The 25,541-nt window shown below is 39.0% G+C and overlaps 2 protein-coding genes across 5 annotated transcripts; both read right to left on the bottom strand.

The window, feature by feature from the left end:
* Positions 1-879: 879 nt before the first annotated feature.
* LOC149110215 (putative skeletal organic matrix protein 5) lies at positions 880-8,648 on the bottom strand. Of its 3 annotated transcripts, none has more exons than XM_089292941.1 (6): positions 8,391-8,648; positions 6,283-6,542; positions 4,082-4,196; positions 3,297-3,336; positions 1,787-1,913; positions 880-1,598 (listed from the first exon to the last, which is right to left on the bottom strand). In XM_089292941.1, the coding sequence occupies exons 1-6, from the start codon at positions 8,461-8,463 to the stop codon at positions 1,080-1,082; spliced, it is 1,134 nt and encodes a 377-aa protein (XP_089149067.1). In that variant the 5' UTR covers positions 8,464-8,648; the 3' UTR covers positions 880-1,079. The 3 variants fall into 3 exon arrangements, with proteins under 3 accessions (XP_089149067.1, XP_089149068.1, XP_089149069.1); XM_089292942.1 differs by having other exon boundaries at positions 3,297-3,327; positions 8,391-8,643; XM_089292943.1 differs by lacking the exons at positions 3,297-3,336; positions 4,082-4,196; positions 8,391-8,648 and having other exon boundaries at positions 6,283-6,397.
* A 5,547-nt stretch (positions 8,649-14,195) lies between these two features.
* Positions 14,196-21,022, bottom strand: LOC110057744 (putative skeletal organic matrix protein 5). Of its 2 annotated transcripts, XM_089292972.1 has the most exons (7): positions 20,547-21,022; positions 17,349-17,608; positions 16,896-17,010; positions 16,126-16,165; positions 15,913-15,915; positions 15,347-15,473; positions 14,196-14,902 (listed from the first exon to the last, which is right to left on the bottom strand). In XM_089292972.1, exons 1-7 carry the CDS (start codon positions 20,617-20,619, stop codon positions 14,384-14,386), a joined length of 1,137 nt encoding a protein of 378 aa, XP_089149098.1. In that variant the 5' UTR covers positions 20,620-21,022; the 3' UTR covers positions 14,196-14,383. The 2 variants fall into 2 exon arrangements, with proteins under 2 accessions (XP_089149098.1, XP_089149099.1); XM_089292973.1 differs by lacking the exons at positions 15,913-15,915; positions 20,547-21,022 and adding an exon at positions 16,773-16,796 and having other exon boundaries at positions 16,126-16,156; positions 17,349-17,621.
* Positions 21,023-25,541: the final 4,519 nt, after the last annotated feature.

Below are 25,541 nucleotides of genomic sequence, written 5' to 3'. Positions count from 1 at the left end.
TTACTGATTTGGCGACAGTTGAAAGAGCTGATAGTTGATGAAATTTGCTTAGGAAACCGTGCACCTGCAGAAATAAAACCGCTTGTGGACACCTAGCATTTGACATTTTACTTCAAAGCCATTAAGCCCAAAACAACAAATTAAAGACACAGGATATGTTGTCAGAGAAACTAGTCCACCCATTTAATTCAGTACGACCCGCTAAAATTTAAAGCTGTTTTTGCTGCTAAAATGTTTCGTGATTTATCGCCAAGCGTTAATTCTTAACTTTTATAGCTAGTAAAAGTTTAAAACGTTCTTTTACTTCTAAAATTGAGCATTAAAACCAGCTAACGACTTAAAAACGATGTCACTGAGTTGACTCGTTTTTCTTTCGGACGTGCGTCAGAAATTTCAAGCCGCTCCGCGTGGAAAGAAATCGTTCCCTAACCCGGCAGACTCTCAAGTAGCGATATAAAAAATATCTTACTAACCTCGTCTTCTCATTTTTAACCTTCAATTTATGGCCTGCGCCCTTCGTGCATAAGCCATAAGTCGATAGGGAAAAGACTCGATCCGTAACTTATAGTACGGCCCTCGAACTCGGTTAGTAAGAGGTAGTTATTTCCAGGGAAAAGGAGTTATTGTTAGGTTATTTTGAGGGAGGGGGGGAAAGTTGTATAACGTTAGCAGGGAACTTTGCTCGAAATAAATGATTGAATTTAACAATGGTGAACAAGAACATCGCATCTAAGTAACCTCGCCCTCTAAAAGATACTTGCGCTTCATTAAGTTTCCCTGATTTGTGAGGATGAACACCAGTTGCTTAAATCTCGAGGTTTGAAGTCATCTAATGTGTCATGCGTGAATAGAAAATGTTCAAATATCAGTAGAAAAAAGTCAATTCCCAGCAAGCGTTTATTTGTTATATACCTAAAAGCTGTTTCTTACAAAAGAAAATATATATATATCTAACATAACCTACTTTTATGCCACTAAGATCAAACTAACGAAATCATTTTAGTTTCTAGTTTGCACTTTACTGTTTTTCTATCAGCAGATCTTCTACAGGTTTCTAAAGTTTCTCTATCACTTTCCTCTCATTGCACCAGGATGTAACCCATGGCTTTGATGTGTTTGTCTCCATTATCTGCCACGTACCTTGCCTCGTTTCCACACGTGTTGGAGTCATTAGGAAATCCTCCTGTTCCAAACCCGATTCTGGAATCACATAACTTGCAGTCGTTTGCATTATTTCCAAGGATGCCGATTCTTGCTTTTGAATAGAAAGAATCAGTACACACAACATTGAACCCTTCACTGTTACAGTTGAGCTGCAAGGAGGCCTGTGAACCAAGCAACTTCTTCCACGTGTCACGACCCAGTGAGGTGGCGCGGTATTGACCGTCAGCGATCATGGAGTACAGAGAGTTGGCCTGCTTGTTGATGACAATGAAGTTAATCTGTTGGCCGATCTTCATACCAAGACAGATCTTGGAGAAAGATGTGTTCCAGTAGGTTGGTAATTTGGTCTCTTGTGAGTCAAACCCAGTCTCCCCTCCAGGAAGGTTGTATTCATTCTTATCGCTCCAGTACGTTGAGGTATAGTGAAAAGTGATCTGAGGAGGAGTAAAAAGGAAAACATCTTACCAAAACCTGTTTATATTAAATTGAGTTTACCAAAGATAACTTAAATCGTTTTTAAATGTAATGCACGGCTTAAAAGGTATTGGTATGAAGCAACTGAATATTCTGAACTGAGTTTTAAAAACTTTGGCTTACTAGTAGCTAGTAACTTGTAATATACCTTGTTGCCGTCAATCTTCATGACCGGCGTCCATCCTCCATCTCCACATCCAAAATCTCCCAAGTGACAGAGAACAGAAATTGGTTTTGAGTCAACATGGAGCGTAACCAACTGACTCACCCTTGACCTGTTGAATGTGAAGTTATCTATCATTAAGAGATTAACCCTTTGAGTACCAACTACGCATATATGCGTAATTAATGGTCGTGCTCTTTGTACCACTTGTGACGTCATCAATTTAAATGTCATCAGATATTCTTGATAAGCAGATAGTAGTGCTAGGCTAGCCCTTTCCGCACAATGGTCAGGTTTAAATATCGACGACATTCCTACGTCGCAAATCGAAAAACAACGTTATCAGTTTTGGTGCAAAACCGGTGGTAAAATGGTCCACTACGCCTATGATTGATCAAGGTCCATTTCTAGGCTTCGCCCGTAATTAACATCCAACTTTTCACTGAAGCCAGAAAGACCATACAATGCAAAAGGTAGCCAGTATAAAAGGGCCGAGAAAAACAGAAAGGATAGGGCCAACAAACAAAATTGAGAACGGTTAATGGCAAAAAAAAAAGTCCAAATTTTGGCTTATGCGCATGCCCTGAATTGAATTACGTCCATGAAATCACTGGTACATGCCCGGAATTGAGATTTTGCTTAATTTTGTACCTAATCCTCGAAAAATCTCTCCTTTTAGTAAAAGAAAGCTTTTTTTTAGCAAAACTTAGGCTTATTTAGCGTCGTGGCAGCTAAAAAAACCTAACTAAACGGTTAAAAACGGTATTTTTTGGCGAAAGTTTGGTATTCAAAGGGTTAATAAAAGTTTTAATAATCGTCACACTAAGTGATGTTAACAAACTTTAGATCATTACACAAGTAGGAGTTTCAAACCCAGTGTTTATTATGCTCTCGACTATCACTTTTCACAGCGATGTAGCGCAGACAGTCTCCTTTTCAACTCGTTGGAAACAAGGAGAACTGAAAACTCTAGGAACGCAACTGCATCGAAATTAAACAACTGCTCTCGTACTCCGTCTCGCATCTTGTACTGGTTAGAACTGCAATCTATAAATAACTGCTGTTATTACGAGGACGAAGCAAAACAGTCAACAATTGGCTATTTAAGAAATTAGCGTGAACAAGCTGGAAACCTAAAAGAGGTAAAAAAGAGCCAAAACACAATGCCTCTTGAAAAAACTTAAGAATTAAAGGCTTCCTTTCAATGGCTCATAAACATACGCATGCGTGAATGTTGATAGAAGGTCTTGCCAAAGGCGCTGCTCCGGTCTGCAGTACCTACATATGTTTAATAATAGACTAGTGTATATCAGCTTTCATGGCCCATTAATTAGGCCATAAAGATTTTCTAGGTAAAAACCCATTAAACGAAGTTTTAGCAAAAGAATACTGAACTAAAAAAAAAAAAAAGCAAAATCTCTTTTTAAGAAAAGGTTCTGCTTGCAGGGTGGCACTCAACGCGTTTTCAATATTTTCCGAGACTTTAATGACTTACTTGTATACGTCATAGAGTATCCTACAAGACTCTACAACACCTAAATCCGGAAGACACAGACAAATGTATATATCAATTTGTCTCAGAGCAACAGATGCCATAAGAATTTTAACCATTACTTCAGTAGAGTAGTGTCTGGGTGATGATGTTCATGGTGTTATTGATCCAAAGAAACTTTCATATAAACATAACCAGTAGTTTTAAGGCCGATACACACGAGGGGTTTTGTTCTAGGAGCATGCTTCAGGATCAATTTGCGCGACTTGTACACACTGGGGAGCATAGTGTGGGACTTTACTCTATATTTTGTTCAATTTGCCCACCGGATCTTGCCCCTAAATATCTAAACGGTTTAAAGTTGTGGAGCATTTTGCAGGGTGGAAATTTTGCTCCCGAGAATGAATTACGTCCATGAAATCACTGGTAACACGAAGGAGCTCTGGGCTTGGCCGGAACGCGCCCCTGGAGCAAAACCCGGGAGCAAAGCCCCTCGTGTCTATCAGCGTTTAGTCGTATTAAGCAAGTGTAATATGGCTTTTTGACACTAAAAAAAAAATACAGATATCACAAAAATCTAAGATTTTAGTGGCAGTTAAAAAGGGAACAATATTTGTTTTTCGAGCCTGTAAACTACTGCTAGCCTGAGAAGCGGTCGTAAAAACCGATAGAGAGGGGGGGGGGGGGGAGTGGGGAGAGCAAGTAGGGACAGTGGGAGAGTTTCTTGCCTCCCACATCTCCCCTACCCGTTTCATGTTTACCCTTGGCTGACTACTGCCTGTGTTTACCTATTTCGCAGTTTTCTCCAGTACTGTTAGCTGGACACACGCAGTGGTATTTCTTGTTTGTAAATCCACTCAGGCAAGTTCCATTATTAAAGCAAGGATTACTAGAACACGCGTTCTGATGAGATCAAAATACACTCAACTTTAGCTTTAGAGTATTATTAAAGCTTGAGGCTTAAAGGGTTTGAAAGTACAAACTTTGCAAGATGTCCTTTGTTTGAAATTTCGCTTCGAATTCTTTGAAGATCTTATCAGACAACGAACCGACGGTTTTTGCTCCTGAAATCACCCGCATGATAGGGAAATTTTAAATTATACAAGTTGGGAAAAGAAACAAGAAGCGATGAAGCGAGCTAGCCATAGGATCGTTCATCTTTTGCCTCACCTTCGTGTATTGCCGTAGCACATTAGGTAAAAGAAAGAGACCGCTGGCAGACTAAAGATGTTATTATCCTTTCTTTACACATGAAGAATAATCAGGAGCCATAATCGGGGACGGAGACCGTAAGCGCGCGCCATTTCTAGTATTGGGGTTGTCCCCATGATATGGGACAATAATTCTATTTTTAGAACAAATTGCGCCATCGCCTGCGGCACACCCGCCTACATGCTGCGAGGATTTTTGCGGATGTCGCGCGGGGGAAATGGCGTCCGAAATTCCCGCCCACAACTCAACGCGTTTACGTCTGTTGGAATTTTGCTTAACTATCTTCGTTGTAAGCTGCTCCAGTTTGAGTGAAGTAAGACAGTGTCGAATTTAGGTATGTTCCACTTTAAGCTTAGATATATATCGCTGACCAAGTTGTGTTCCGACGGACGCTTCTTTTACATGAGCTGTACATTACTCCACTCTAAGTTTCACATATGTTGAAGATTAACAGCTTTTCAAAAACACAGCAGAAAACTAGTTGGGTATATTTGGATATAGCAGCGTTTCAGGACTTCAAAGTTTTCCTCCTCTTGCCACAGGCTTGCGAGGATTTCGCCAGAGTCTATCTCGACCGAAAAGTAAACCAAAAAAAATAATTGCAAGTTTGAGTTTCGCCTGAATTGTAAGCAACGCTTGATGTTTTATCAAGGCCCAATAAGCGACAATAAAGTTTATGTCGGTTGATGCTGCTCAGTTTTGTTTGTGTAAAAATCCAATAAATTGTCTGTTGTCGATGAATAAGAGCGCCCGCCGATGCGTGTTTTGTACAGTCAGTAAAACATGACAAATTGGACTTCCCCACTTTTGAAAACGTACATCGAACTCATATAATATCTCTAGTTTTTAAATATGTTTAAGGTTGATAAATGTTTGAGAACATATTAAAAGCTTAGCTGAAAATATGTGAATGCAGCAGAAATAATCAGCAAAATTACGATGACGCTTTCTTTAATCAACTCGAATAATGATTTTGATTTTTTTGGTTGAGTTATCAAAACTCCTTGTTTGTTTTCTTTTTGCCATGTAAAATTTCACTATGTTAAAGAAACACACTTGATATTAGTAGCCTTTTGGCGCTGGTGAAAATTGCTGCAGCAACTCAGCACAAAAGACCTCGAAATAAATCTTTGTCAAGGTTTGTTGACAATTGAAAACACCGACTCGGACTTGAAAGAGCACGCGCTGCACTATGCAAATGAGCTACTGAATGTACGCGTCAGACTTTCCTTTCAAACACTTTTGCAAACTCACCAAAGAAACAGAAACCATAAGAAACTATCTAAAACAGGGTTGGATTATGATTAAGCATTTTTTGGGAAACTCACAAATCAACTCGATACCAGAGTAAAGAATTTTGTTACATAACTTTTCTTCACAGAACAAACGCAAAAACTTACGCGTACAACTAGCGTGAGCAGATATTATTCATTCACCGCGCGAAAAAAAAGTCACCTTTTCCATTAGCTTAGAGCATAAAACTACTTATAAGAGTCCTGGTTCTTATTCCCTTCCTTATTCCCTGCCATCGCTGTGAAAAATCTGCACGAGAATCTCGCAGCTCTCACCATTTGATCACTCAACATGACAACATCCACGCGAGAGCCCTCGACACGTGCGTGGATCCGCGCGGATATATGACGTCAGGATGGCGCCATTTGTTCTAAAAATAGAAAAATTGTCGCATATCATAGGTGCGCGCGGATCCCAAGATTTACGGTCTCCGTCCTCGATTATGGCTCCTGGTATAATTTAAAGCTGAATTTTAATCTCTCACCTCAGTGCCGGTGTAGGTAAAGCCTGGTCGGGCTTCCAGATGGTCAGGGTGTAAAGAGTGATCCGAATTACTCAGCTCGCAAATCACTTTGCCGTTTATCACTGGACTGATGTTGATTGACACGCAGCGACTCTCCATAACACATTGACTTCTGCAGGGATTACGTACACCCATTGGTAGAGTAAGGCTTTTAATCACGTGACCAAGAAGAGCGCGGTCATCTACCTCCGAGGTAAATTTAACGTGTCGCTTGCACGTGCCTGCGAGTAGATCAAACAATTCTTACAAAAGAACATCAAAAATTTACGGAGAGCCTTTATCAATGACAGAGCGTCTCAAATTTAGGCTTAAGCATTTGTATGATTTTCTGTTTTGTTTCTTTCTTTTTGTTTTTTTGTTTTGTTTATTTGTTTGTTTGTTTTTTTCATCTACAGCTTTGTTTTAGCTACGGTAAAAGAGTTTGTCGGGTCAGTTTTGAAGTAATTCTCCAACGACAAATAAGTTCCTTTCTATCTGCGCCATTAATACTTATTTGTATGACATTAATGCACTATCCTCAAAAAGAATAAAGTAAAAACAGTTAAATGTTAAGGCACATTCCACATATAGGACCAGCAGGAATTATTTCTGTCTGCAATGACTTGGGCATGTACTAAAACCTCATTTAGCTAAATTTCATCTGGTAGGAGTTCAATTTCATCAAAATGCCCAAAATGTATTTGTATTCCATCCCGTTAACAGTCTTAACTTTTTTTCACTTGCAACTTACTACAATACTAAAATTGGACATTTGCCGGTTTAGCGTGAAACCACAATCCTATAAATCATTCAAGCTATTTGGGCTGTTTGCTGTTTGCGCCATTAATGCGTGAATGCGGCAAACAAATCGTGAATTATTGATTTGATTGTGGTTTCACTCTAAACCGGAACCTAGCTGCCTTTATTTAAACTGGCCGCAAGATGTTTCCTATTTTGTCGCTAAAAAAATTCTCTTAACGCCATGGGATAGAAATAAAGTTTGATGAAATTGACTTCCAACAAGGACCCTAACCTACAAGCTGTACGTTTTATTTAGATGAGACATTTTTAATTTGCTTCAAAGTGCAAATTAAAAATTAACGACAAATTTGCCTGCTCTCAGCCAGTCACAGTAAAATTATTTTCTCATGTTTTAGTGCTTTGAGAATCGACGAGGAAACATCAATAAAGGGAACTCTCTTTTTAAAAAAGAAAGTGTTACAAAGCAAACGAGCCAATGCAATTGCAACAGACAGACGTTCTTAACCAGCCCTCATAATTAAGTAAACTTAGTTAGATCAAAGTTGGACTCTTGCGGCACAATTAAGAAAACAGCATGAAAAATACAAAGTGTGCGTTGTTATTGGAAAATAAATCATAAAGGTGATTCCTCAGTATTGCATGGCGCATCCTTAATTACTGCGCACGATTTTTGCGTCATTAGCGCGCGCAGATAAGCGCGTGCACGTACACAACATCAAAGTTTTCCCTCAAACTAAGCTCGACAGCGAAAAAAATGTTCGTTTACGCTTAAACGAGCATGGCGACCTATATTTTTTATTGCATAATTTTGCTGTACAAATTATTCTCTTTATTTTAAAAAATTAAGAAAAAAATTGTTAGGAAGGAACAAAAGATATAGCTAAAAGAGTGCACAAAACCGTTACTCGAGGATGCGAATTATGACCTCGAAAACAACGATTCGAGCAACGTTTTGACTCAATGTCGTTTAGAATTGTGTCATTTTGCCATAAATTATATATTACATTGTTACATTCGCCCGAGACTTTCTACCTAGCAAGATTTTTTTCAAGTATTGCTTTAATACCCTTTGCTTCCAACTACCGCAAATTGTAACGTGAACTGATGAAATAACGCGCGTGGTTAGGCATAAATGGTGTAAGATTGGCCCATCATATCTATTTAGCGAGCATTTTGACCTATTCTCTTTATTGTAGTTTTCCAAACAGTGCTTGGTAGGTAACATTTAGGGAAAGTTTAAAAAAAAAAATTGTTCAACAACTTTTATTCCTGAAGAATCACCTTGGTGAAAGAAAACTTATCCACAGAAAAAAATAGACAGAACTCACCTTCAGAACAGGTTGCCTCTTGTATGAGACCAGACGAAACCAATAAAATGGCGCACATCAGAACATTAAGCATAGTGAAAGGAAACGAGGGCTGAACAAGTTAATTCAATTCCAACTGAGAAGGTCGGCTTTTTTAACGACCGACTTCGCTTTGTGCCCAAACAAACTGAAAGCTTTGAAATCGATATTTGGCTTTTTGGTACCCGACAGTTCTGTATTTCCGTGTTTATTTTAGCCAATCAGAGCGGTAGTGAAGACATGCAGCCGCCTCCATTAGTCAAGAACTGGAACATTGAATGAGCTTGTTTGTTTTTAATTTAATCGCTTTAACAGCATTCCCTTTTGTTACTGACAGTAGAAAGAATTATGCTTGCTTCGGAAAAGGGATAACCAAATATCCTCCTTTTTTGATAATTTATCAAAATTCTTAGCATCAGATAATTAAAGGAATTTTTCACCTTTAATAAGCAAAACATCCTGCTGGCGTCTTATTACCTCATTTCGAGAAATAACTGTCAAATAAACTAAAGAGAACAACGATTCTAATTCTTCCAACTAAAACTACGCTTAAGACAACAAACCAGTAAGGAGAGTTTGAGTGTTGGCATTCTGGATGCAGATTGTCGGTTAAAATTTTAATGAGTCGTGATGTCTCCCATGTTCTCATTGAAGTCCATTAGCAACTATCAATTATTTATTGAGGCATTAATGTCTCATGTGTAGTCTTACATCTTATTTTGGCGAAATATGCTAGGTTCGCTTTCTTGTTGAGCCGTATTGCTAGTGCAGGTACAGATATGTTATCCTCATAATCCTATTCGGCCAAACTCAAAAAAAAAAAAACGGTTTAAAATTTGTAATTGAAATCAGGAGATGGTTCTCCATATAATAAGTAGAATTAAAATCCATCAAACATTTCCGCTCGCACGCGATTGGTCTAAACGCGTCACGTGACTTGATATTCCTTAGCTAAAAGTAGAGAACATCCGAGTGATATTCCCCAATTTTCAAAACCGACTTCAAGGATTCAAGTCTCACACATAAAAACTAATGTCACGATGGCAGAATGGTTTGCTTTCGTACTAAGAGAAGAAGGATAAACTTGCTGGTCGATAAAGCGGTACCAGAAAACACCAAAAACTCCACTTCATACGCTGTTAACGTTTTTGACGGTAATTTGTAACTTGTGACAATGTTCAAATACACAAGCTCGTTGCGAGATTATCGCTTTGTTTGAGACAAGTTTCATTTTGTTCAACAGTCTTTAAATTAAAAATGTGACAAAAAAAAAAAAAAAACATCCTAAAAGAGGAAAAGTTGTTACCCACTCTCATTCTCGAGTATTTATAATATTCTTTGAGCCCGGCGAAAGGAGAAAGCAATTAACAAGGTATTAAACAAGTTTACAAAAGAAGAGCTCGTAAATATTTTGCGTAGATTGTATGTCAACGCTTGCTCCCACGACGGCAAATATTACAGTCGTAATATAATTCAATGAGAACAATTCGAGCTGGCCTGGATAGGTATTTAAATAAAGAAAACCTAAACTTCAGTATTCTGTTTTGACAGACAGTTTAATCTGCAAATGATACTCTCAATGCTCACCTGGTCGAGCTCGCTCGAAGGCAAAATTTCGTCCACAAAACAAGAACCAGCGTTAATGCCTGTAGACATCGAACTTCTCTACGAAAATAAGCAGTTTGGCCTGGAAACACCAGAAAGCTCACTACAAGCTTACTACTTCGTCGCTGGCTGCACTTAATGTCAGGTTAGCAAAGAAATTAAAGCGCTCTTATGAAAACTTGTTCCCACGCCCGCGCTACTCGTGGCCGGGGACATCGCCGCTCGCTCGTCACGCTCACACTCACGCTCGCACGCGTGCTTGTTTTGCGTTTTTCCCCACAAATTTTCGAGGAAAAGAGAGACTGCTCGTAGTCTCGACCTGCATCGAAAGACATCAACTTTAAGTTGGTAAATAACTTAGCTGTTTAGTTTGTAAAGGTGGGAGAGGAAGAAGAAGAAGAAGAAGAAGAAGAAGAGGAGGAGGAGGAGGTAGAGGAGGAGGAGAAGTTTTAATTCACATCGGTAACTAAGGAATCGACTGAACTCGGTGGCAAACTTTGTTACCCAGCCATGTCCACATGTACAAAAGAAACTAGATTATGGTTATTCTTAGGACAGAAGGGGTTGACTACGTAGCTAGTGTAACTATCATAAATCTGTATAACCTCAAATCAAACAATTTGTTTTTATTTATCAATTTGTTTTTACCTCAAAGCTGATGCACGTTTGGTTGGCTGCCCGACTAGCTGGTCATAGGGCTGTCTGACATGTCGCTATTCGTAAATTAATTGTATAGGGCATCGAAATCCAATATTGCCAACAGACCTATTTTTTATTAATTTTTGCAAACTGTCCAAATTTAAAATAAATTGGATAGTTTTTGCTCGAACGTTTAGTTTAGCTTTGAACAAACTGTCCAATTTATGAAAAATCTGGATACTTTCCATCAACCAATGAAATTTCAAGATAAATAAAAGAACCGAGTATTGGTCAATCAGGTTGCAGCTATTATCACTGCCATCAAACGTCACCGAGCGATTGTAGCTCGCTAAGTTTTCTTATGTTTTGATAATGGCGGAATTTCCCGACTTTTCTCTCCACCTTTTTGACGTCTAAACTTTCAAATGGAGTCTTCAGCTAGGTTTCCAGAGATAGATGCTACTGATTTAATCGAGCTGAGGGAGAATAATCAGAACAAGAACAATCAAAGAACCAAAAAACCTGTGTTAAAGTGTTTGACCTGTGACGTGCTGAGCAAAGCGAAGTGAGAAATACTGTACTTTAGACCATTAAATATTTGCCTTGTTCATCTGTTTTTGTATCCTGTATAATTAATAGGTAATAGGACTAAATGCTTGTCCAATTTGGAAATAACTGGATTCAAAAATTTCCTCGGACTGCCAAATTGGACTCGGCCTACGGCCTGGTCCAACTTTGGCTGTCCTCAGAATTTTTTTCCATCCAATTATTTCCAAATTGGACAACATGTAGTCCTATTACATATACTAATCAATGCATCTACAAAAAGAGCAAGTAAATACCCATTGGGCTAAATACGCTGTATATTAAACAATTAGATTATGAGCTCGAGATTTCTATCGCTGCGCCCACCTCAACTATCAGCATAGAAATCGACAGCCAAAAATCTAATTGTTTTAGTATAAATCTACTAGTCGTTCAAAACTTTATCTAAATCCTCTTCACAGACACTTTGAAAACGCCAAGAAGCGGCCGTCATTTTGTTAACAAAGGCACATTGTTACGCTACTCACTATCTATCACAGAATAGGTAGTGATTAGCATAGCCAATCAGAGAACGGCATTCGTGATAGAACGCTGGTAGATTTGTACTAATGTATAATAGTGCAAAAACTTGAAAAACAAAACTAAAAGGCTGCATTTTACAACTGATCTTAAGGTGTCCCTAAAATGGAATAGGACATATATTTTCATGACTCATAGACAGACTGGAATTGATGCGTCTTTTCATCTTCAGAAATGATTAGTTCTGCCTCGCCGTCCACACGAAGGCTAAAGTTTACCAGTAGTAGTAGAAATGAACCGAAGAATCCTTACCTGGAGTGGATTCTTCGGTTCCTTTGACGCACGATGATCCGAGAGATCTTGGATTAATCTGTTTAGAAAAGAAACGCAAACTCCGTTTTCTGATTTAAGAATCCAATCTTGGATTTTCTTAAAGAAATGCACCCTTAGGATTTAATTTCGGATAGCTAACAAAGCTTATTTCTTGAGAAAATAAAGATTTGACCAGCGACCTTGCAAGTTAGCACGTTCCGAAATGTTTTTGAAATTTTGTGTTTGTATTTGTTTACATTGCTCGAATTTACATCTTGTTTTCAGAAATGAAAAAGGTGAATTAACCATTCGGACCACAAAACTCGGCCTTTTGGCGAGTTAAACAATACGGAAAGCTTGTTTTCTGACAACCAATTATGGCCACAAAGAATTTTCTGAGCTACAAAATCGGAAAATTTATTTTCTGATCACAAAAATCATCATGGTCATTTGCCGAACTACACGGAAGATTTCTTTTTTCTAAGCCACAACTCATGGCCATTTGTCGTCGCCGAGCTACAATTAAAACACTCTTTCCCGATAACGCAGGCTTCAGTGACTTGTTGTCGAAGGCTAGCGGGTCAAAATACATACAGCTTTGCAAAAATCACACACAGTTCAAATCTATAAGACGAATAAGTGACTGCGTGCATGCGCTCATGATGTAGTTTGCCACTACTGTGCGGGGGGCGGGGGACAAATCGAACAAATCCGTCGGAAAAATTCGCGATGCAAACTGGATTAGGATTGCGTTACACTACGTGAGCGCAATAATCTCCACTTTGAAAAGTGTTTTCATTGGTAGATATATTGCAATTGTTCAGCGCGCATGAAGGCGAAAGGAAGGGAAATAATAGCATCAGACATTTTTGTCAAACAAAACCAAATCAGCGCCCATGCGTGAGCGAGTTTAAGGAAACACAGGCATCTTCTGAACTAACGTTACGATACTGAATCAGCAACAGCATCAGTTTTCTGAGAGAAAGATGCTTGGAAAACTTTGCAAATTTGACGCGCACAACTTGCCTGTACGAGTTAAACACAACAAACGTACTTATTCACCATTGCTGACAGCTAGAAGTTGAACGGCGTCTTTTCTCTTCCAACAATCATTGTTTTCCTCTCTCTTTTCCTTAACTCGTCTTAGTGTAGCAACCAATTGAATGTTAACTGAACTAACTTAAAATTCTACCTGACGACTCAGCTGAAGACCAGGGAGATACGCGTTAAATCTGGATGGGGTCCTAGAGGCTTTTCATGCAAGGTTTCTGGTTTGCGTGAGGTCTTTATATTGTGACCCAACGCCGCGTGAACAAGTGCAAAACATCTGGTTCACGGGATAATAAGACTCAGATCACTGCAACGCATCGTTACCAACTCCTGCTGCTCTCAGGGGTCTAGCAAACAAGGAAATACGGTTGTTTATTATGTCTCTCAGTCAGTACGCACGCTGTGACTGGCCAGTTTAGCGGGCCTTATTCTACTGTACGGCCCGCTAAAATTTAATGTTGTTTTCGTTGCCAAAATGCTGCGTGATTTATCGCCAAGTGTTCTTAACTTTTATAGCGAGAAACCGTTTAAAACTTTTTCTTTTACTTCTAAAATTGAGCATTAAAACCTGCTAACGACGTCAGAGTCACTTAACAACGATTTCAAATTGATTCGTTTTGCTTTGGAAGTGCGTCAGAAATTTGAAGCCGTTCGCGTGAAGAGAAGTCGTTCCCGAACCCGGCAGACTCACAAGTATAGATACAATAAAAATCTTACTGACCGTGTCCTCTCGGTCCGTATTGTAAGTTACGGATCCTCATTTTTTAGCTTCGATTTATGGACGTCACCCCTCGCACTTGAGCCATAAATCGATGAGGAAAAGACTCGGTTACTAAGAATTATTTATTTCCAGGGAACAAGGATTGTTGTTAAATTTTTTTGAGGGTGTGGGGAAAGTATAATATTAACAAGGAACTTAATTCCAGAAAATGATTGAATTTATCAATGGCTAACATCAGCATCGCATCTAAGTAGCCTCGCTCTCTGGAAGATACTTGCGCCCCATTAAGTTTCCCTGATTTGTGAGGATGAACACCAGTTGCTTGAAGGTCGAAGGTTGGGCTCATCTTAAGTGTAATGCGTGCATGAAACATACTCAGATATCAGTTAAACAAGTCAATTTAAAGCACACGTTTATTTGTTATATAAAGAAAGCTGAAAGCTGTTTCTTACAAAAGAAAAAAAAATCTAACAGGCCCTACTTATGAAAGTAACAAAATCATTTTAGTTTCTTGTTTGCACTTTTCTTTGTTAATATCAGCACATCTTCTACGGGTTTTTAAAGTTTCTGTGTCACTTTCCTCTCACTGCACTAGGATGTAACCCATTGCTTTGATGTGTTTGTGTCCATTATCTGGTGAGTAGGTTGCCTCGTTTCCACACGTGTTATTGTCATCATGTTTTCCTCCTGTTCCAAACCCGATTCTGGAATCACATAACTTGCAGTCGTTTACATTATTTCCAAGGATCCCGATTTTTGCTTTTGAATGACGACTATCAGTACACACAACATTGAACCCTTCCTTGTTACACTTTCGCTGTAAGGATGCCTTTGAACCAATCAACTTCTTCCAAGTGTTACGACCCAGTGAGGTGGCGCGGTATTGCCCATCAGCGATCAGTGAGTATAGAGAGTTGGCCTGCTTGTTGATGACAATGAAGTTAATCTGTTGGTCGATCTTCATACCAAGACAGATCTTGGAGAAAGATGTGTTCCAATAGGTTGGTAACTTGGTTTCTTGTGAGTCAAACCCAGTCTCCCCTCCAGGAAGGTTGTATTCATTCTCATCCCTCCAGTACAGCGAGTCATAGTGAAAAGTGTTCTGAGGAGGAGTGAAAAGGAAAGCAACATACCAAAACCTGTTTCTATTATATTGAGTTTACCAGAGATAACTTAAATCACTCTTTTAATGTAATGCATGGCTTAAAAGATATTGGTATTGTTAAGAAGACAGTTCCGAAGTGGCGTGACGCGCGAATAGCACGCGCGCGCACGAAAACATTTTGAATGTAAGTTACGCGTACCTTAGTTGCGCTTACGAATTTAAGTTGCGTGGACGTTTATCGGCAGAGTTTTAGACAGTTTCTAGTGAGCAGTTGTTGTGCCTTTTAGAGAGTTTTGTGCCGTTTAGAGTTAAACGTTTTACCGATTTTGAAGTGTTTTGGTCGAGTACCGTTTCCGTTTATCGATCACGAACATTTTCGAAGCAACTGAATATTCTGAACTGAGTTTTAAAAACTTTGACTTACAGTAGCTTGTAATATACCTTGTTGCCGTCAATCTTCATGACCGGCGTCCATCCTCCATCTCCACATCCAAAATCTCCCATGTGACAGAGAACAGAAATTGGTTTTGAGTCAACATGGAGCCTAACCAGCTGACTCACCCTTGACCTGTTGAATATGAAGTTATCTATCGATACTAATCCTCACCCAGTGTTTATTATGCTCTCGACTATCACTTTTCTCAGCGATGTAGCGCAGATAGTCTCCTTTTCAACTCGTTGGAAACAAGGAGAACTGAAAACTCTAGGAACGCAACTGCATTGAAATTAAACAATTGTTCTCGTACTCCATCTTGTACTAGTTAGAACTACAATCTAATAATAACTACTGTTATTACGAGGACGAAGCAAAACAGTCAACAATTGGCTATTTAAGAAATTAGCGTGAACAAGCTGGAAACCTGAAAGAGGTAAAAAAAGGAGCCAAAACACAATGTCTCTTGAAAAAACTTAAGAATTAAAGGCTTCCTTTCAATGGCTCATAAACATACGCATGCGTAGATGTTGATAGAAGGTCTTGCCAAAGGCGCTGCTCCGGTTTGCAGTACCTACTTATGTTTAATAATAGACTAGTGTATATCAGCTTTGGCCCATTAACTAGGCCATAACGATTTTCAAAGTAAAAACCCATTAAACGAGGTTTTAGCAAAAGAATACTGAACTTTAAAAAAAAAAAGCGAAATCTCTTTTTAAGAAAAGGCTGTGCTTGCAGGGTGGCACTCAACGCGTCTTCAATATTTTCGGAGTCTTTAATGACTTACTTGTATACGTCATAGAGCATCCTACAAGACTCTACAAGACCTAAATCCGGAAGACACAGACAAATGTATATATCAATTTGTCTCAGATCAGGGCAACAAATGCCATAAGAATTTTAGCCATTATTTCAGTAGATTAGTGTCGCGGTGATGATGTTCATGGTGTTATTGATCCAAAGCAACTTTCATATAAACATAACCAGTAGTTTTAAGGCCGATACACGAGACGGGTTTTGTTCTAGGAGCATGCTTCAGGATCATTGTGCGCGACTTGTACGTACTGGGGAGCATAATGTGGGAGTTTACTCTATATTTGTTCAATTTGTCTCGGGATCTTGCCCCTAAATACTTAACCGGTTTAACGTTGTGGAGCATTTTGCAGGGTGGAAATTTTGCTCCCCAGAATGAATTATGTCCATGAAATCACTGGTACACACGGGGGAGCTCTGCACTTGGCCGGAGCGTGCCCCTGGAGCAAAACCCGGGAACCCCTCGTGTCTATCGGCCTTTAGCCGCACTACGCAAGTGTAATATGGCTTTTTGACACTAAAAAAAATACAGATGTCACAAAAATCTAAGATTTTAGTGGGAACAGAATTTTTTTTTCGAGCCTGTAAACTACTGCTAGCCTGAGAAGCGGTCGTAAAAACTGGATAGAGAGAGGGAGGGGAGAGCTGTGGAGAGGAAGAGGAGACAGTGGGAGAGTTTCTTGCCTCCCACATCTCACCTACCCGTTTCATGTTTACCCTTTGTTAACTACTGCCTGTGTTTACCTTTGTCGCAGTTTTCACCAGTTAGGTATGCCGGACACACGCAGTGATATTTCTTCTCTGTAAATCCACTCAAGCATGTTCCATTATTAAAGCAAGGATTACTAGAACACGCGTTCTGATGAGAAAAAAATAAATTCAACTGTAGCTTTGGAGTATTATTAAAGCTTGAGGCTTTAAAGGGTTTGAAAGTACAAACTTTGCAAGATGTCCTTTGTTTGAAATTTTGCTTCGAATACTTTGAAGATCTTATCAGACAACAAGCCGACGGTTTTTGCTCCTGAAATCACCCGCATGATAGGGAAATTTTAAATTATACAAGTTGGCAAAAGAAACAAGAAGCGATGAAGCGAGTTAGCCATAGGATCATCCATCTTTTGCTTCACCAGGCTAAGGGTCTTATTATCCTTTCTTTCCACATGAAGAATAATTTATAGCTGAATATTAATCTCTCACCTCAGTACCGGTGTAGGTAAAGCCTGGTCGGGCTTTCAGGTCGTCAGGGTGTAAAAGGTGATCTGAATCACTCAGCTCGCAAATCACTTTGTCGTTTATCACTGGACCGATGTTGATTGACACGCAGCGACTCTCCATAACACATTGACTTCTGCAGGGATTACGTACATCCGGTGGTAGAGTAAGGTTTTTAATCACGTGACCAAGAAGAGCGCGGCCATCTACCTCCGAGGTAAATTCAACGTGTCGCTTGCACGTACCTGTGAGTAGATCAAACAATTGTTACAAAAGAACATCAAAAATTTACCGAATACCTACTAACAGTCTTCCATTGTTCTCATATTTGACATGTTTAATATATTCTATTTTTTATTTATTTATTTATTTATTTGTTTATTTGTTTATATATTTTTACCTACAGCTTCGTTTTAGCTCAGGTGAAAAGTTATATTAGGCGATGTTTTGTCGTGGCTAGCTTTGGAGTAATTCTCCAACGATAAATAAGTTTCTTTCTATCTGTGCCATCAACGGCTATTTTGCGAACATTAATGCATTATCCTCAAAAAAGAACACAGCAACATCACTTGCGCATTGTTAAACGATAAGAATAGTTTGGTAAATTTCATATTTGGGACCAGGAGGAATTTCTTTTTGCAATGAGTATGGCATGTATTAAAACCTCATTCAGTTAAATTTCAGCTGGTAGGAAGTCAATTTTAGCAAACTGTCCCAACTCTATTTTTATTCTATCGCGCTAGTGGTCTAGCATACTTAAAACAAACAGATTCCTGTTTAGCGTGAAACCACAATCATATAAGTCATTCACGCTGTTTGGGCTGTTTGTCTCATTAACCCGTGAATACGGCAAACAAATCGGGAATTATTGATTTGCCTCGCAGTACAAATTAAAAATTAACAATTTATTTGCTTGTTCTCAGCCAATCACAATAAAGTGATATTGTCATGTTCCATGACTTTAAAAATTGGCGCGGAAATATTTATTAAGGAGGTGTCTTTCTTCAAAAAAAAAGACGTTATGGAGCAAACTAAGCAACAAAAGGAAGTCCCTACCCAGCCTTCATAATTAAACAAACTAATATAGTTGGATCAAAGTTGAACTCTGGCGGTGAAACAGCACGAAAACGCAAAGTTCGCCTTGCTATTGGAAAATGAGTCAATAGGAAAGAAAAATTATCAGCAGAAAAAAATGTAGACAGAACTCACCTTTAGAGCAGATTGTTTTTTGTATGAGGCCACAAGAAACCAATAAAAGGGCGCACATCAGAGAATAGAGCACAGCTAGGGAAAGGAAACGAGAGCTGAACCAGTTCAATTCCAATAAGAAGCTGAGCTTTTTTAACGACCGACTTCGCTTTGTTTCCGAACAAACTGAAGATAGCGCCCCCGATTAGTGAAGGAATGGAACACTGAATGAGCTGGTTTGTTTTTAAGTTAATGCTTTTCTATCATTCCTTTTTACATTGACAGTAAAAGGAGTAATGTTTTCTTCGCAAAAGGGATAACGAATTTCTCTCCTTTTTCCCTCATAATTTACTAAAATTCTAAGCAGCAAATAGCAATTCAAGGAATTTTTCACCTCTGGTAAGCGAAACATCCTGCTGGCGTCTTATTTCCTTATTTCGAGAAATAATTATTAAAATAAACTACAGAGAACAACGGCTCAAATTCCTCTGACTAAAACTTCGCTTACGGCAACAAACCAGTAAGGAGAGTTTGTGTGTTGATATAGCGATGTCTTAATGTTCGTAAAGTGAGTGGTGATAACGTGTTCTTGTTTATATAACATCTTATTGAAGTCCATTAGCAACTATCAGTTATTTATTGGAATAGTTGTGTCTTATTTATAGTCCTACATCTTGGTTTGACGACCTATCCAGGTTTTGCTGCCTTGTTAGGCGGTATTGCCAGTGCAGGAATAGATGTCGTTAAAAGGCATATGTTATTTGTGGCAGTACCTGGAAAATAGCGATACTTACAAAACTGAGCCGGGGATATTAGACCCACATTAACAAAGGTTACTAAAACTTATCTTCGTAATCCTTTTCGGCCAAACTGAGAAAATTGCTTATAAGAGAAAACGTAATTGAAATCAGGAAACGGTTTTCCACAAAGTAACCAGAGTTATCAGATTCGTTTCATATTAACTATTTCTCTACTTTTCGTGTTAATAATTAATCCCGATAGCGAGTCCGTGACGTTGACGTTTCGAGCCCCTTGTCAAATCGGTATTAGACTACGGGCAGTTTCTCTTTTGCACGAACACTCGTTGGAAGAACGTAAAGAAGAACGCAACATCACAGAAATGAGCAGTCGCGAGCGTGCGAGATTGTCGACGCGAAGCCAGGAAAGGCAAAGTAGCGTGTCTTCCGACGCTTTCGCTACTAGTGGCTAGCGGCATCGCCGCTCACTGTTTGCCCTTCTAACGTCACGCTTACTTGTTTTGCGTTTTTTCCTCAAGAATTTTCGAGGAAAAGAGAAACTGCTCGTACTCTGGACCTGTATCGAAAGACCTCAACTTTAAGCTGGTAAATTTTTAGGTTCACTTCTGCATTGTTAAACGGTAAAAAGGATTTAGTAAATTTCCCATTTGGGACCAGCAGTAATTTCCTTTTGCGATGAGTATGGCATGTAATAAAACCTTATTCAGCTAAATTTCAGCTGGTTGGAAGTCAATTTTAGCAAAATGTCCAAACTATTTGTATTCTATCGCGCTAGAGGTCTTAACATACTTAAGACAAACAGGTTGCTGTTTAGCGTGAAACCACAATCATATAAATCATTCACGATACTTGGGCCGTTTCTCTCATAAATGCATTAATGGGTGAATGCGGCAAATGAATCGTGAATTATTGATTTTCTTCACAGTACAAATTAAATAATTAACAATTTATTTGCCTGTTCTCACCCAATCACAATGAAGTGATATTCTCATGTTTCGGCGTGGAATATTAATTTAGGAAGTCTCTTTCTTCGAAAAAATGCTAGAGAGCAAACGAAGCAACAAAAGGACGTCCCTAACCAGCCTTCGTAATTAAGTAAACTAATATAGTTGGATCAAAGTTGAACTCTGGCTGTAAAATTAAGAAAATAGCATGAAGGTACAAAGTACGCCTTGTTATTGGAAAATGAGTCATTAAGAAAGAAAAGTTACCAAAGACAAAAATCGACAGATCCCACCTTTAGAACAGGTTGCTTCCTGTATGAGGACACAAGAAACCAATAAAATGGCGCACATCAGAAAATAGAGCATAGTGAAAGGAAACGAGGGCTGAACCAGTTAATTCAATTCCAATAAGAAGCTCATGCAGCATTTTTTTAACAACCGACCTTCGCTTTGTTTCCGAACAAACTGAAAGCTTAGAAGGCGATCTTTGTTTCTTTTAGTATTTCCGTGTATATTTCAGCCAATCACAGAAATTTTTTGTTTTTGAAGATAGCGGCCCCCAAGAGCCATGGAATGGAACATTGAATAAGCATGTCTGTTTTTAAGTTAATTGCTTTACTAGCATTCCTTTTTGTCATTGACAGTAAAAAGACTAATGTTTTCTTCGCGAAAGGAATAACGAAATTGCTTCCTTTTCTGATAATTTATTACAATTCTTAGCAGCAAGCAACAATTCAAGAAATATTCCCCTTTATAAGCACAATATCCTGCTAGCGTCTTATTTCTTTATTTCGAGATATAATTATTAAAATAAACTGCAGAGAACAACGGTTCAAATTCCTCCAACTAAAACTGCGCTTAAGGCAACAAACCAGTAAGGAGAGTTTGTGTGTTGATATTGGGATGTGGATATTATTAATGTTCTTGAAATGTGTGGTGATAACTTCCTCCGTTTTCCTGTTTACATAATATCTCACTGAAGTCCATTACCAACTATCAATTATTTATTTGGGTATTAATGTCTTAGGCCTGTTTCAAACGTCATGCTACTGCCGTGTCGAATTCAAATGAATTTGACCCGGCAGTGGCACGCCAATAGCACGGCAGTGGTTTCAAACGTCGAATTTAATTCAAAGTAAAGAAAACGTCAAAACAAACCTTCCATCCAGCGGTACAACCCCTCCAAAATGGCGGACAGAGAAGATCGCGATCGGAAGAAATTTGCTTTACTGAAGACGATTTTTAACGCCAGACGGCAACGGCAGCTGATGCAGCAGTCCATTTTAAATCATTGTATCGAAAGGTGAAGGTTAATTCTTAAAGTATGCGCTTTTACTCTCTTTCTGCTTTCCTTCCACGAAAGCAAGAAAGATGTCGTACGGTCCTATCGACGTTTGGGAAGAAATGAGGGATGGTGGAATAACGTTTGGAATACTTACAGTGAGCGAAGATTCCAAAAGACCTTTCGTATCTCAAAGGATACATTTCAGTTTATCCTAAGCCGTATAAGACATGATTTGGAACGTGATGTAGTTACGGAAGATCCCATTTCTCCTGATATGAGGCTGGGCATGTCTTTATCGTCTTGGACGCGGTGATTACTATTATACGATAGCAGAATTGGCAGGGGTGGGTGTGTCTACGGTTTCAACTATTACCCAGGACGTGTGCGAGGCCATCATAAACAATCTTTGGAATGAAAGTGTTGCCTGCTACTTCCCAAAGAATGAGCAAGTGTTTAAAGAAAAAAATGCTTGATATGGAGGAAATGTGGCAGTTCCCTTGCTGTTGGTCGGCTGTGGACGGTTGCCACATCCCTACTAAATGTCCCCTGGAGGACTTGAGTCATCCAAAGAATATCGCAACTTCAAGAATTTTTATTCGGTTGTATTAATGGGTATGGTGGATGCCAAATATAAATTTATCTGGGCAAGTTGTGGCTATCCTGGGAATTCACATGATTCACTAATCATGTAGTCCACTTCTTTATGGGACAAAAGAACTAAGGGCTCCTGCTAAGGGGAAAATCATCCCTGAAATTGCAAAAAGCATCGATGGAGTAAATGTTCCTCCTCTGTGATAGGTGACTCGGCTTTTCCTTTTCAAACCTGGTTAATGAAGCCATATACTAATGCAGTTCCCACTCAGAAACAGAGCCACTTTAACTATCGCCTGAGGCGGGCTCAAAAAAGGGTTAAGACATTGGAATTAACAAGTTAAAATGTTGCTTTGTTATAGTTGTCAAACAAACACGTTCCAGAAAAGGTAGAAGCCCTTAATCTGTTTAAATTTCAATCATGATCAATTAAATTGGTTAAACTGTTTTAAAATATTGTCAACTTTGCATTTCATGCAGTGGCGGATCCACACTTTGAGATAGCGGGTGGGGGGGGGGGGGGGGGAGGGGAGTCATCCAGAGTCCGATATAAGGGGGGCGGGCAGTCTAAAAAAAAGCATTTCTCGGCTCTTTAGGCTCAGTTAGTTCTAAAAGAAAGGGGGAGCCCTTCCCTGGATCTGCCACTGTCATGTATGTTGTTCACTCGATCTACAATTTGAACAATTCAAAGTTTTATATTAACATTTGCTAAAATCCACTTTAAATGATGTAAACGTTTGAGACCACACTCATGTTTAAAGAGAAAGGATGGATATAGCATAACACAACAAAGTTTTTCCATAGGCACTTTGCATAACTTGATAACCCATAATTTGTTTGCATATCAGGTAACATGATCAGGTCAAGCAAAGGGCCCATTGAACTACAACATCTAAAAGAATCTGGGGCACAAGCAAGCTAAGAATATTACTTGAACTTTGTAATGTATGGCATGTGTTTTAATAAACAGTTTAAAGCTTACGGTAGCTTGGACCTTCACTGGTAGCAAAGTGGAGTTGCTGTGCTTCTTGATAAAATGCTTCACAAGCCTGGGGTCTACCAAGGCCCTGTTGGAAGGAGGCTGGTGTATATCCACAGAACATGTGCTGAGTACTTGTAGTCTCACTACGGTCGAAGCTGTTGTTTCCACCATGACTCCACATGGCTGGGGGTGCATTGGCAGGTGTAAAGCTATCACGATTTTGCTGGCTGCTTGAACTGGACATAAACATTTGCATGAGTCTTAATTCATGTTCATGTGCTCTTTCGTTCTCTTCCTTGAGAAACGTGAGTAAGTCCTTTGTTGTATCGTTATCAAACACTTTCTGGAGCATTTGCACGACCGAGGACAAACTTTCTTCCTTTTTCTTGTCTTTTCTCGGAGCCTTCTTAAAAGGTACAAAAAACGTCTTCTCTTTGTCATCAGTATCTTCAGCTTCGTTGCTTGAATGAACTGTTTGCCGATCTTCATAGCAAGACAGATCTTGGAGAAAGGTGTGTTTCAATAGGTTGGTAACTTGGTCTCTTGTGCATCAAACAAAGTCTTGCCTCCTGGAAAGTTAAAGTCGATTTTTTTTACTCCAGAAGTTTTAATCGTAACGAAAGGTTGACTATTGAGAACAAAATAAAAACAGTGTGAAAAACATATCAGGTCATACACATAAGCCACATAGAGGAGGTTGCACCAACTTCCACGACAGCTGCAACAAGGGCAACTGTTGACCACTGTTTAAAAACGCGAAATTATTGCGTTGAAAAGCTCATTACATGATTAACACAACTTTTGGTTTGATTTTACTGTATGTGCTGTAGGTATATATATTTTATAATACCTTATATATCTTAATTGACCGCTCCCCCAATGGGGTTTTTCAGGACCAATGGAAACAAACGATGAAACAAATAATGCAATTGAACCTTTAATGGTTACAAATCCAAGTTGGTTATTTAAAAACGTGGCTCATTGAGGAGTTGAACGGGGACGGGGAACGGGGACTGGGAACGGGGACTACCGAAAACAACACCAGCTAGTGGTCAAGACCACTAGCTGGTGTTGTGGTGTGTTAGGGACTCAAGACAAAAAAAAATAACAAAACAAAATTAAGAGTAGGCCTCATCTTTGTTATGCCTCGGCTCCATCCACAAAACATTTATGGTAGTTTTTCTCTGAGAGAAGAGCTAGCTTATCCTCTCTGACACTTCAAAGTCCTGAAATGTCAAATGTCCCTTAATTCTAGTTTACGTCTCGTTCGCTCTTTTCGTGGGACACATCCGGACTAAAATTTTGTGTTTTGTTCCGTTTTCAAGTGGTCGGCTTTTGATTATTTTAATTTCCTTATCGTGTCTACCGTATACTTTACTTCAAACGTTACGACTCACTTGTTATTCACGTAAATCTCTTTACACGATGAAAAGGAATCTGTCCGAGACAAAATGCAATAAAATTAAGCACAAACCGGAAAAAAAAATTTAATAACTGAAAAGCACACCACAATCAGCTTTATCGGGACGATTTCCACCAGATGTAGCATTGACTAAGTGTATGAGTTGCTGGAAGTTTTTCTCCAAAGTTGTTTCATCAAGAGATTTGATGGCTTTCTCGATGATGCGTGAATCTTGATTCACGTTAACGATAACTGGGCTGTCGCTCTTTTTCGTGGGAGTCAGCTACTCACAACCAATCATGTTTCTCCACATTTTTTGTTTATTTCACGCTTGTTTAGTCGCGCTAACGTTACACGATCGGACTTTATTTCTAAATTTCTTCCTGTTAAAATTTGTCATCTTTTTTTCCTAGCCATATATAGTGAGTAGTGTTGTTCTGAAATGCGGCGAGTGTTCTAAAAGAAAGCCTTAAGTTTACATCAATTTCGCCTAATAAAATATTGGGGCACTAGTCTGTTCGAGGGAGCAGCAAAACTCTAAACAACTTTCCTGAAAACACAAACGGCCCACTGGAAAAAAAAAAAAAAAACTCTTCACACATTGAGTTACAATAAACATGCAGTCAATCTCACCCATTTACTTAATTATTGACTGCGTATTTCAAGATTCCATGAGACAAAATGGTAATTTTAACTGTTCAGTCAAGCGCAAATGTGTAGAATTGATTTATGTCAGACTTGAAAAAGTTCCAAATTTCAATAAGCAGTTTCCCTGTAAAGATAACATCGAACTACAATTCCTGTTTACATGTACCTTGAAAAGAGCTTTGCGTGTGTATTTCTCCTACAACGCTTTAACGCTTTAACGCTTTCTTTTCTTCTTGGCCGAAGACTACCCTTCGCTTTTACGTTTCTCAGAGTTCTTCTTCGAGTCTGAACATTAAAATGCACACATAAAACGAGTCAGGCGTGAGGCAATATTATACATTTAACATACATAGCTCCTCGTTAGAGCGGTTTTCAATTGT

This window comes from Orbicella faveolata, unplaced genomic scaffold (genome assembly GCF_042242905.1).
Source record: "Orbicella faveolata isolate gen_17 unplaced genomic scaffold, um_ofav_v1 contig_24, whole genome shotgun sequence".
Lineage (NCBI taxonomy): Eukaryota > Metazoa > Cnidaria > Anthozoa > Scleractinia > Merulinidae > Orbicella > Orbicella faveolata.
Note: the sequence above shows the minus strand (reverse complement) of the source record. Positions and strands in the feature narration are given on the sequence as shown.